Genomic DNA, 13,022 nt, shown 5'->3' with positions numbered 1-13,022 from the left:
TATTTTTAATACTTCAACATTTCTAACCATCAAATCTGAGCAAATGTAGTAGAAATAGCTTCACAGAGAAGTTTAACTGGTTTATGCATTAAGTGATGTCACCTGTAACAGCAGAGGACTGGGCTCTTTGATGTCAGTGTTTCTATCACATTTTAAGTTTCTGCTGCCTTAGCACTGCCGTTTCTGCAACGAATCTAGCTTTAAGAACACTAAACATTTACTTTAAAACATTTTTTTTTTTACAATACATGGACCTGGGTACTTTGCAAGATCATATGAAGGAACTACAGGGTGTTTCAAAAAGATGGACGTAATTTGAAATCGCTATGCTTTGAAATTGGGTCTATCTTTTTGAAATGCCTTGTATTTCTAATTCATACGAAGAAAAACACAAAACTTGTGTGCAACAGCTTTGTTTTGTCAACTACTTTCATCTAGATGTTACTGCACTTGCTGCATATGTGTGTGCGGTTCCTAGCACAACAATAAAGAACTAAAAATATACAGTTATTTTTAATCATCCCCTGTATCAAGATGTTATAATTGACTTCAAAGGTACCCAATATATAAGACAATACAGTTCATGCTTTTGACTCACTCTGTCTTTTTCAAATTCTACCACTTCTGTTTCCCATTCCAGAGAATCTGTGTCTATGGCTGAGTCATGGGAACTATGGGCCATCAGCTGACGGAATCTGGCCTCCTTTTCCAACTGATTCTCCATCTTCTCCCTAGACAAAGAAAATAATTATTTCTAGACACAGACAAGCCTTTTAAATAAACTGATACCTAATGTTATCATCATGTGATACACTACATTTTGGTTTCTAGATCAAAAATCCAAGACGTACCAAAAGTTCGGCCCATGTTTCCATCTTTCCAGTATTCTTGGGCTGCTATTCAATTGACTTTCCTTTTCTATATATCATCCTAACATAGTCTTACATTTTTTGCATTCTTTTTCCATGACTGAAACACACAACTAGTTTTCTAACATCTGTCAAAATGGATTTAGTTTACCCTCAGATAAGCTGCATCAATATGCTCAGGACAGGTAGGGCATGATAAATACCAACAGCAAAACTCCTTCCAGAACCCATTGAGATGATGTATGATGCACATTTTCCTTGCACTCGTAAGCCAGTCAGAACAGAGTTGACAAAAACTAAATTGCTGTTAATCTGACTTCAGTGAAAGAATCTCATATTGCTCAAGCGTATCTCCACAGTACAAAGGTTAGAATATATGTCTCATCAATAAGATTAAAAGGTTAACATAGTACCCATCACAATAATTTCCATGATAACTAAAAATACAGGCTGTGTTTCCACACATGATGCCATGAACATGTGCTGCCCACGGCTATAACAACATATGGTTCACTTGTAAACACAGGTAATAAACGGAAGTTTTTATCACAAGCTCCCATGCGGTTTGATCATTTCTCCAACATACTTCAGCTCCTTCAGTTCACGCACAGCATCGTTTTTCTGCTTTCTCATGTCATCCAGATTGCGAAGAGCTTCAGCCAAGTCACTCACAGCTCGGTCTCTCTCCCTCCTTAAGTTGTCACACAAAGTCCTTCAAAACCAAAGAAGTTTCAATTTAGTTACTTAAGTAACCTAAGTTTGTTACCTAAGTAACAAACTAGTTTTACCACACTGTATAGTTAATGTAAAATTTTAAAAAGCAGTTTCAAATGTTCCCTTTCGGGGAAAAAAAAAAAAAAGTATAAGGATTAGGTATATCACACCTAAAAGAATACATAATTTGTGGTCCTTACATAGCAGTGCTGCTGGACTCTATGGTATTTACTAGAGACATTATGGGTAGGATAGTATAGACTAAACTAAGTACCTTGTAAGGTGCCCTCAGGTTTTAAAAGAAATCACTCTGTGACACCTAATGCAGAAGTTTTGACAAGTGGAAGAAAGCGCTAGGAAAACCCAGCAAGACCTGGAATTGCACCAGCTGCACACAAGATGTTACAAAGATCATTCACACACCATCTAGCATTCATTTACCGTATACTTTCCCGTTCTGCAACAATCTTATCCCGCTCTTGAAAGGCCCAATCTCTCCTGCACTTGGCTACTTCTGCTTCCTGGACAGCTTCCTTTAGTTCTTGTGACATTGCCTCATATTGTTTCCGAAGCATTTCAATTTCTTTATTTGCTCTTTCTATGTCTAAGGTAGCAGAATCTTGAATCTAGGAATGAACAACATAGATAAGTATTTTAAGCACAATTTTTAGGTAAGTGCGCACACACGTATTCAGTTCTCATGTTTTCATGAAAAATGTTCATTTATCTTGTTGGCAACTTTGGCAGGGGGAAGATTGAAACTGCTGTAATGTGTTTCACTCAGTGGTGCACAAACCTGAGTGAGTAGAACCTACACAAATGAAAACCCTTACTTCGAAATAACATCAGTGAATCTTTTGTATTTCAGATATGACATTCCATATTTCTTTCTTGTTCTACTTGACCAGCAGAAAAAAAATTCAAGGATATTTAGAAATCAGATACACTATTATAAGCAGTTACAACACAGATTTCCTGCATTAATGTCTGATATTTACCCTGGAACAACTAGATGCACACTTTCACAACACTGACTTTGCGATGCACACAGGCCCCTTAACTCCAAATCTGAGCAATGGAATTCCAACAAAGCTTTGTTTGAATGTTTCTTGGTTTAGATAAGAACTACTTTCTTCTTAATTCAACTTGTTTCTTTAACATCCTCCATGTTGAACAAGCGAGATGTTGACAATAGTAAGACAGATACAGAGAGAGCACTCCAGGCTTGCAGCCCAATAACCACAAGCCAACTAAAGGATAAAGCCCATCACAAAACACTGAAGGCCATGGGCTTGCAAAAAAACTGTGTGTGCTTCACTTCAAGAATATAAATAAATCTAATGAATCTGACTAGACTTGTCATTAGATTGAAGATTAAACTTTGGAGGACTGTTTTTAAGACCTGAATGCATGTACGTCCAAGAGAGACTACTAAGTCATGATTAATATTTTAAAGGCTCTTTTTTTCCTCCAAGTTACAATTATATTCAAAAATAAGAGAGCACAGAACCTTAAACCCCAGCTTTACAGTCTCACTTCAAAATTAAAAATAAAAAGTTGCAACAAATAAGACCAAACAAAGGCTACGAAGAGTCATGTCTGGACTTTTGATTGTCTCCTTCATTTCCAATGACCACTTTCTTCTCTGACACTTCACTGGCAGGAAAAGGACAATTGAAAAGACCACTCAAAGCAACAAAAAAGTTTATATTTTAAGCATCAGTTCTGATTTGGAATCCGCCAAAGGTGAGCAGCTGTGCAGGGATGCTGCTAAGTCACAGCAAAGCTCACTCAAGCTTACGCAGCTTCCTTGAGAAAAGCACAAGTTTCCAAAATCTCACTGGTTTGGTCATAAAGAGCCAAACACAATGAAAGACTTATCTCCAGTACAACTGAAAACGTAGCTTCATCGCTTCCCCGCACACTCATTCAAGATTTGCAAATCTGTGTGACTGGCAAGGCTAAAAAGTTTATTTGTACCAGTAAAGGATTGGTATTCAATTAAAACAGAATACAACTTTAATGAAAATAATCTAGTTTAATATTAAATAATTTCATATTCCTTAGTTATTTCATGAGCATAAAAGTTGTGATAGTATGCATTCTCACGTTACATTACTTGTAAGCATTTACAGTTGTATGTGGCTTGATGTTTAGTATTGCACACATGACAACATCAGTAAGTGTGCCGAACTGTAAGAATGTTACCAACCACACAAGGACATAAATCGTCAGAATAGCATATTTACACTAAGAGCATGTGTAGATTAGAAAATGTACAATCGCACTTCAATAAACTTCCTTTATGAAGTATTATAAGTAGCTAACATCCTAAGCACGTCACAGGCACGAACAAAACACATTAAAGATGTCATCAAGCCCACCAGCAGGTAATAATCTGCCCAGTCACCTGCTGATTACAATATTTTACTTGCCATTTATGAACAGAAACCTAATACTAAGAATAACTGTATTTTTTTCAAACAAGATGATCTGTCACTGTGTCTTGAAGAACATACATGCGTTTGTATGTACTCTAGAGTGACTTTGAGCATCTTCCTCCACTACTCCATGTGCCCAGACCTTTAACTGATCTCTCCAAAATGAATGACCCTTTGAAGCTAAGAAAGAAACAGTAATCTATGAAGACTTGCAATACCTGACGGGCTTGGTAATATTCCCTTAGTAGATGGTCTCTCTGGATGATAGCTTCTGTTCTCTCCTTCCTGGCAACATCTCTTTCTTCCTTCACTGTCTCTATATCCTTGCAGGCTTGATCAAGTTCCTTCTGAGCCTCAGCTTTGTCCTTCACTTCATGACAGTATTTTTCCAGCAACTCGTTCCTCTCACAAATTGCTCGATCTCTTTCCACTAGAGCTGAATTTAGCTCCTAAAACAAGATCCATTGTTTGCAGTAGGTTAAGTACAGAAGGAAACAGTTCATCTTTCCAACTGGATACACTCTGATACCTTAAAAGCCCAAGGAGTTTACCACTAATGGTCTGAAAAATGGGAGCAGAACAGGACTTGAGAAAAAACTTCTTCTCAGTAAGGGTGACAGAGCACTGGAACAGGCTGCCCAGGGGGGTTGTGGAGTCTCCTTCTCTGGAGACATTCAAGACCCACCTGGACATGTTCCTGTGCAACCTCACTTAGGCGTTCCTGCTCCAGCAGGGGGATTGGACTAGATGATCTTTTGAGGTCCCTTCCAATCCAGAACATACTGTGATACTGTGATACTGTGACTGTGATCACATTACATACAAGTTACGTACTAGCAAACATTATTAAATCAGTACTGAAGACAACAGAATTTCACATTAGCACAGTCCAATGTCAAAAATAAACAAGAATCTGGGAGCACTCACAGTTTTGAGGACTCTAAATGAAGGAAAGTTATTAACAAGTCAGACTTGGTGTTGTAAGAAAGGCTTTAAGTATGGCAAAGGCTAAGAAGATACTGTGAATTTTTTTAAGCAACTACCCTGAGTTTACAGGACTGCAATCACTCAGACAACCTAGCTACATATCTTACAGCTTCTTCATCAGTTTTAAAGGGATATTAAAGTCACATGCCAGTATGATACCAGTGTGCAAGCTACAGAACGTTCAAAGATAAAACCACAGTTATGCCGTAAAGCAGAATGACATTTTATTAAGTTTGGTATTCAACTGCACCATAATAAAAAAGATGAGGCAAATGTAGCTCTAAGATACAATCTGCCTTTTTAAAATAGTTCAAACTAGAGCTCCTATCGAAAGAATGAGGCATTGAAACAGTTGAATTTCATGCCATTACATTTTTAGATAGTCCCACTCTCTAGAAGCATTCAAACAATGGCTACAAGTCCTTCTACATATAAGCATTCCTAGCTGAAAACTATTGATGTTTTGATCTCAAAAAGATCACCTGAGACAGCTGACATTTGAAAAGCAATAGAAAGAAAGGGTCCAAATACTCAAAGACAGAAAAACATCATATCATAAACTGACTTTCATTCTACTTTCCTCTACAATTTGCAAGGAATAGGACTGAGTATTTAAAGCACAGATGATTGCATTTTGCTGTATTGACATAATTGTTTTTGAGATATGGCATTTAATTAAGGCTAGTCAGGCTGTTTCAACAGTTCCGTGCCAGTATTAAAACAGTTATTTTTACTGTAGAGTAACAGACAAGTACTAGAATTAATGACTCACTCTGTGAACTTTAAGCATATCAGTGCATTGCAATTACCAGAGCACTTAAGTTTCCTCAACATCAGTAAGAGCTTCCATTGCTCAGTACCTCTAAAAAGAAATCTCTAACCCATCTGCTGGTACAGGCAAGTTTTAGCACTGGAAGCAATGTTTTGCACAGCTTAACTTTATAAATGATGACTTTATGACTTTATAAAATGGGCATTCAAGTGTTCATATAAAACTTACACAAAAATATTAAGTCTTTTCCAGCAGGCAGCAGAGATCAAAGTCATCACAGTATCAAGGCAGAGGTAAAGTTTGCAGAAAGCCCTTAGGTAAACAGGAATTTACAGTGATTGGAAAAAAATACACATTGCCAGAGTTTATTCCAGCATGCTCAAGACAAACTATCTGAATAAGAGCAGCCATTGCCTCCAGTGGTCAGTAGTAAAATTTCTCGTCTTTTTCCTGTGACATTTGCACAAAATTACAACATGACAGCACAGAGCAATGTGCCATTTGGCGCTGATTAGAACAGCTTCTGTTTGGAAAGATCAACGTGGTTTGGTTTGAAGAACAATTCTGAATTTGTGAAGAATTCATACGTTTTGAAGGAAGTTCGTGCACCTGGATTTAGTAAGATAACTTCATACAGGATAAAATACAATAGGTTCATTAAACATTGGGGAAAGTTGACTACCACTGAGATGAAACACAACATTCTAAGTATTTCCTGGAGCAAAAATTATGTCAAACAAAACCATCACTGGGCATGTAGAAGGAGAAATACATAATATCTAATCCCTAGCTTTGAGTGACCAAGCTCACTAGAACTTAATCCGAAACTGTCCATAGTGGAAAACCCTGACATTTCTTCTATTGTTTATAAATGCCAGAAAATTATGACATTCTGGATGTAAATTAACCCATTATGTTTGGGCATGTGGAACCACAAGAAGTACTAGGTGACACAGCAACATACCTGCTCACAAGCAAAAGAGTCATAGCCACAGGAAAACAGGAAAAAAGGAAAACTCACAGTACTGCTATTTTACATCTTTTAATACATTACAGAAGTGGTTATTTCTGCTTTCTGATAGGTCAGTGCCAGGGGCAAAGACAAGCATGTGCCTGTGCCCTGCCAGCACCTCGCTCAGCAGTCCAATATGCTTACCTGTTCTTATTCAAACATCTCTTCAAGCTCATTTAGGTAGGAGGGAACACTGCTGTATTTAAAATTTTAATTTCCTGCCTCTTAAAGCACTTTCGCAAATTACTCATAGTGCCACAATGACAGATTAACAAATTGGAGCAGAACGACTAATTGTGGCTGTTTTCATCAATATTCCTTAGTAGTTACCCTGACTCCACTGAAATCAGCAACAGACTTTTCTGTTGGCTTCATGGCTTTGATGAATGTAGAACAGGTACAAAACGTATTAAAACCTCACTCATTGTTGCTAAATTGTTTAGGTGGCAACTATGTGAGGTTGAAAACTATGAATTCTGAAAATCAGAAGTTAGTTATTTTTAAAACTCTGATGCCGTATGTCACAATTCACATTACGTCCACCAACAATGGTGTGATGTAAAATAAGCTCCACGCATTAATTTTTTATGAAGACCATTTTGCTCAGATGTAATGCTGTGAAAAAAGTAAAATGAGATTTACAGGCAATGAGGTATATTTACTTGTATCTATTTCATGCTGAATTTAGTATCTGTAAACCAATGGGCCAGGTCAATGTCTATCAGCTGAAATGAAACCGAGAATTAAATTGCGTTTTGGAAATCTTAACGGCATCATTATAACATGGTTAAAATATAAGCATTTCAAGAACATATTACTGAGAAATACGAAGTTCTGGTTTCACATTCTCTAAGGCATGCCTGAGTTCTAGTGAAAAATCTTTAAAATATTCTCTTTAACTTAAAGGCAGAAAGAGGGAAAGAAAGTAAGACCATGCATGTCAGCACAGGCTTTGCATTAATATTTGAGACTACTTTACTATGTACCATCTTCAGTTATAGTGGATAGTATCCAGTGGTTCCTGTACAAGTAAGAAGTTAAAAATAATGAATATTTAGAGCTATATTGTTTCAGAGAGCATTAGTTGAAAAGGCAGAGAAGACCAATGGAGTAAAGGAGAACAGAATTAAGTCAAGTGAACAGCAGATTTCAACTGACAGGAACTCTGTTCAACCATAAAAATCTTAATAAATTGATAGTAAAAAGGACAGCTATAGGAAAACATCAGCACAGAATTTTCTCTTTGCAGTGCATTCCTATTTTTCATTAATCAGTCATACATTTCAGATTGTAGCAACAATATTCCCCATCAAAACAGTATGTTAGTACCTGTCTTAAAGCTTCCATCTCTTCACTAGCCACTCGCTTCTCAGAAGAAGTGTTCTTCAGTTTGGACTCCGCAAGCTCCAGCTCTGTTTGAAGCTTATCTACTTCTTTAATTACTTGATCTCTCTCACTCATTATGAGGCGGTATTCATTGAAAACCGAATCCCTTTCTTCCTTGTATTTTTCTGCATCCTTTGCTGCTTTCAGCTGCATTGTTTTGAACCTTGTCACCTCCGACTGCAATCGCTCCATCTCTCTCTGCAACTCTTTATTTTGGGCTGTGGCACTGCTTAGTTCCTGCTGTACTGATTCAAATCTAAAAACAAGCAGAAACACCAATAAGATACTTGTTCCGTATTTTCCTCTTTTTTCATACTTTACGGATTTGACAGCATAATCAAACATATCCATTGGTAACACACAACTGCAGAGGACTTCCTTAGACAATGTACTCTGAGTGCTGTAAAATAAAAGTTGGACTAATTATTGCTTTAGGAACATTAGGGAACCTATAGGAATGTTTGGAAACCTTTTTAAGGAACCAAAACATAAAAATTGTCAGAAATAATTTATAATTACTTTAATTATTAAAAGCAAATTGCTAACAATTTATTCTAAGAGGAATGCAAAACGTTGTTATTTAATAGCACAAGTTTAACTTTATTTACTGCATTTAGCTCTGCTCATCTTCAAAGTTAATTCCTTCTCTCAGCACACACTCTCAGGTATGTGGGAAGAAGGGAAGAAAATGCAGAAATCAGAAAAAAAAATAGAACTTGCACATGCCCAAATATGCCACAAGGTTGGGAAAAAAAAATCAAAAGCAGATTTTTATGGTAAAAATGCAGACAATGGAACTAAACCCAGGTAATTCAAACAGTGTTTGTTTTCACCAGTAGGTCATCCAATAAAACTGAAATGCAAAATATCTTGAACTATCTAATGTATTTTTTTTTAATTTAACACAGACAAAACCATCAGTACTTTATCACTACAAAATATTGAAGTGTGGCACAAATAAAAAAAAAAAAAGACACTAAACATTTTATTTGCTTTTCAAGTAGTAACTTTGTGTTTATATTGACAAAGCATTCTTTAAAGCAAGAATGTCATCTTCCAGACAAGTTCACGATTAGGTTTGAAAAGAGACTTCTCCCGAGAGCAGTGTTTCACCACAACTGGACGCTAGGATTTCCTTGCATGCTTTTTCCAAAACTCACAGGTAAGTGCCATTGGTAGAAACACTGTACCTAAGTTGACAGACTTTTAGGGTTATCCAAATTTCAGGTGCCTACAAACCTCTGGCAGACTTTCTTTCCTCTCTCCCCCCGCCCCATGCACCTCCCACTATTTAAAAGTGCAATTTCTTGTCTCATACAGCATATTGCCTGACTTTTCCCCAGAGACCACTCTAAACCTGATTTTGAATATTTCCTTGAAATCTCAGTGTATTGAAAGCATTTCCATAGCTTTACTGAGGCGTTTGCCAGTCATTTCAAAACCATCACCCTGCTCCTTTTGGGAAATTCTTCAGTTCAAGAGATCATTGGGCTGGCAGTACAGAACACCTAACTTATTACAATCTGGATTTCTTTTTTTATTTTCAGAACTGTGAGCATGAAGCTAAGAAGAACATACTATAGAAGTACAAGGATGTATCAGAAATCCAAGAGACTGTGCCAAACAACCCCATTGCAATCTAAGAACCCACAGTACATTTGCAAACTATTCGTGGGTCAAATCAAGGAAAACACCGGAAAGATTCATGACAGTGGGGAGGAGAAAAGATTTGAAGCAATGTTTGCCAAGCAAAAAAACCATTCATCATTAATGAAGAAAAAATAAAACAAAACAAAACAACAAAAAAACCCAACCAAACAAATACACAACAACAAAACACACAAACAAACCAAAGCCACAAAGCAAGCAAGGTAAGCATGGGGAAAGTGATCAGAGGGAGAAAGCCCCTGCCATAGAGGAACATTCATATTAAACAGTGATGATTTGAGGAAACCTGAAAGCAAAGTTCCAGCTGATACACCTTGGTCCTGCTTGACCTTGCATTGCCTGCTAAAGAGAAAATACAGGCAGCTGGATCACATTGTCACAGATGCCTTCTGTAGAGAAAGACCCTTTCTAATAACTTGTGAATGGGTTGCCAGTAGCAGGGGTGGATGAGTCAGTAGGAGCAAGCATGGGTTTATAAGGGCAACCAATACTCAAAAGAACTCTCACCAGGACTCATCTCCTGCCATAGCTCACATTGACAATGCAGAGACACACGTGTAAGGCGAGGTTTAGCACACAGGAATTAGGTAGCTGGTATAGTCAATTTTTAATTTGCAAATGATTCACCAACTAAACCACCTTGGTAGCATTCATATGCTGTATAATATTGTGACAATGTTATAGATATAAGAAAAAAGGCTGAACACTTCTCTGATATTCTTTAAGGCCAAAGACTCATTCAAAATGAGACCTGGGCCATCACTGTAATCTTACTCATCCTGCCCTGCTTAAAAGCTATTTTCATTGTGTTTATATTTTGTATTAAAAAAAAATAGTGCTGCAATTTATAACCCATTCATCCTCAAACTACAACTTTAAGTTTTACATTCTGAAAAGCATACACATCTGAAACACACTTCAAAAATCTTTGGTCAGTCACTCAGAGAAATATGGTTTTGGTTATGAAGAAAGGGTATAAACATGAGACAAATAATGGTTTCTACAAATAGAAAAAAAGTGAAAAGGCAGCCCAGACCTAAAGCCAACTGAATAAAAGGCAAATATTCCTGAAGTCTGGTTACATGAATTCAGCTAGATCACTGGTTCAGAGGAACGTGAATATCTTTAATAAAATTTGTAAAACTAACCTCTGCTCAGTATCAACCCACACCTTCCTCTCAAGAACCAAACTCTGCTCAGTATCGAACCACAACTTCCTAAATCACAAGGCCACAATACCACTGTGTCGAGTTTCTGTATGTATCAGCATAGTTGCAGTACTGCTTGTAGTATATGTTAGGCTTTCCCTCACTTTCAGGAATCCATGGCAGTCTAAGTTAAATAACTTATGATCTTATTGTTCATATTCTCCTATAGTTTAATTTGATGGATCACAACTATGTACACGCTATTCATGTGTACATTATTATCTAGGCGCAACCTCACCTTTTTGAAAGACGAGAAGTCTATGAATGTGGAAAACAACGTTTTTTGGCTTTGCTCTGTGGGAGTTGTGTATTATCCCTAAACTATGGCACTAAAAACATTCCCAACACGCACACAGATCCTCTTTGGAGTCCTTACGTATATTAGCATTCCTCCTACCCTATTCGAGTAACTGCGTAGGCTCAGTATCGAGGAGGAGCGGAGAGAGGTGAAGTGTGGGATGACACAGTGTCTGTGCCCGTCTGGTTTGGCACTTGTGGTGCTCACAGCAGCAGCACCTTCTCCGCAAAGCAACACTCCCAGCCGTCTGCATCCAGTGAACTCTGCTGCCAGCCAGAAGCTCTGCCTCACAGTCCCATGCAGTCTGCAGTTCTAATTTTCATGAGACGTTAACTTATGCTTGAGAACATCCTAATCTGCTAAACACCTTTTAAACACATCCTCCTATTGACTTTTTAAAAAGCATTTAAATAAAGATATACATGTTAATGGGCTCACCATCCATTGAGGAGTTTGTTTGGAACACTAAGTCTGAGGTTTAACAAAACTTTGGTTGTATTTGACTCCTGTGTCAACATAGCTTGGAAGGCAGAATATCCCCTTCTCACATGAGCTAAACAATGGTTAAAATTCCTCATACAACTCTAAAACCCTAACTGTGAAATCATTTTCTCGAGAAAAAATGCACCACTTCTCCAAATAAAGAACTCCATCACACCTTCTAGGACCTTCCAGAAAAATCTTACCTAGAAGTGCATGTTTAGTCACCACACCAAAAGAAAACACACTAATGAAAGCTTTTAAGAAAAAAGTTAGAAAAGTATTTGTGATTCTACAACAAAGAAAATAAGGTGCTACATTAGAATTGTTACTGCCTTTACAGAATATCTGAAAGTTATCAAAATCTGGTTATACCTTCTAAGAGAGGATGAATACTGCTGCTGAAAATGAATTGCTGTGTCCCTTTGCTTCATTAACATGTCGATCTGTTTCTGAAGGCGCCTGTTCTCCTCCTCAGCCTGTTCTAGGCGGCTCAGATCCGTATTGTGACTGGCGATCTTCTCATTGTACCGTTTCCTTAGGGCATCATAATCCTTCTTCACACCCTCTAGTTTGTCCATTGCTGTGTCATAAAGTTTATTTAATATCTCTGATGACCCATTTTGCTTCATAACCTAAAAAAATGCCAGAAACAGTATTAATAAGCTTTTAATCAGTCCAATATATTTTATCTGAAATATACATATAAACAATATTAGAACAAAAATATATTAATCAGGTTTAATAATATTTTTTTTTAAATTACTAAGGAAACACTGAGCCACTCATTACTGTTAAGTCTATTACTACATATGCTGAAGGTTAACTGTGTAAAAAACCTGCTTTATCACAATTCAGAGTGCACAAGTTTATGTAAATCTCGCTACCAACAGTTATTAAATCCACGTTGTTTTCAAAGTACTTTGTCGTTCTAGCAAGAAGTCATTTGATGACCAAGATGATGGCTGTAATTTAGGAAATGACCACGAGGTGGCATCGATGGCAGGTTGCCTGTATCCTCCATGAACAAATAAATTAAAACTTCAGGAGAATAAAATCTACCCTAAATATGTTATACATTCAGGCATATGTATTAATATTTATACACTACGTCATCTGAGAACTACCCATAGAGGTTTGTGTTTCAAAAGCTATCCATAAAATATAAACAGGAAGAGAAAAATCCA

General features: G+C 37.1%; 1 protein-coding gene across 1 annotated transcript in view; it reads right to left on the bottom strand.

Annotated features, from left to right (window-relative positions):
• The window catches only part of DLG5 (discs large MAGUK scaffold protein 5), a gene marked incomplete at both ends in the record, with an annotated part of 106,396 nt that overhangs the window by 31,770 nt on the left and 61,604 nt on the right, over positions 1 to 13,022 (bottom strand). The window contains 6 exons of the mRNA XM_080347501.1: positions 599 to 731; positions 1,456 to 1,581; positions 2,025 to 2,209; positions 4,243 to 4,473; positions 8,125 to 8,437; positions 12,211 to 12,470. Coding sequence (XP_080203627.1) covers positions 599 to 731; positions 1,456 to 1,581; positions 2,025 to 2,209; positions 4,243 to 4,473; positions 8,125 to 8,437; positions 12,211 to 12,470 — 1,248 coding nt within the window. The remainder of the gene's footprint in view (positions 1 to 598; positions 732 to 1,455; positions 1,582 to 2,024; positions 2,210 to 4,242; positions 4,474 to 8,124; positions 8,438 to 12,210; positions 12,471 to 13,022) is intronic.

The sequence above is a fragment of the Nesoenas mayeri genome (assembly GCF_963082525.1).
Source record: "Nesoenas mayeri genome assembly, chromosome: 7".
NCBI classification, from domain to species: domain Eukaryota; kingdom Metazoa; phylum Chordata; class Aves; order Columbiformes; family Columbidae; genus Nesoenas; species Nesoenas mayeri.
The sequence above is the reverse complement of the archived record's forward strand: the minus strand, read 5'-3'. Positions and strand labels throughout refer to the sequence as shown.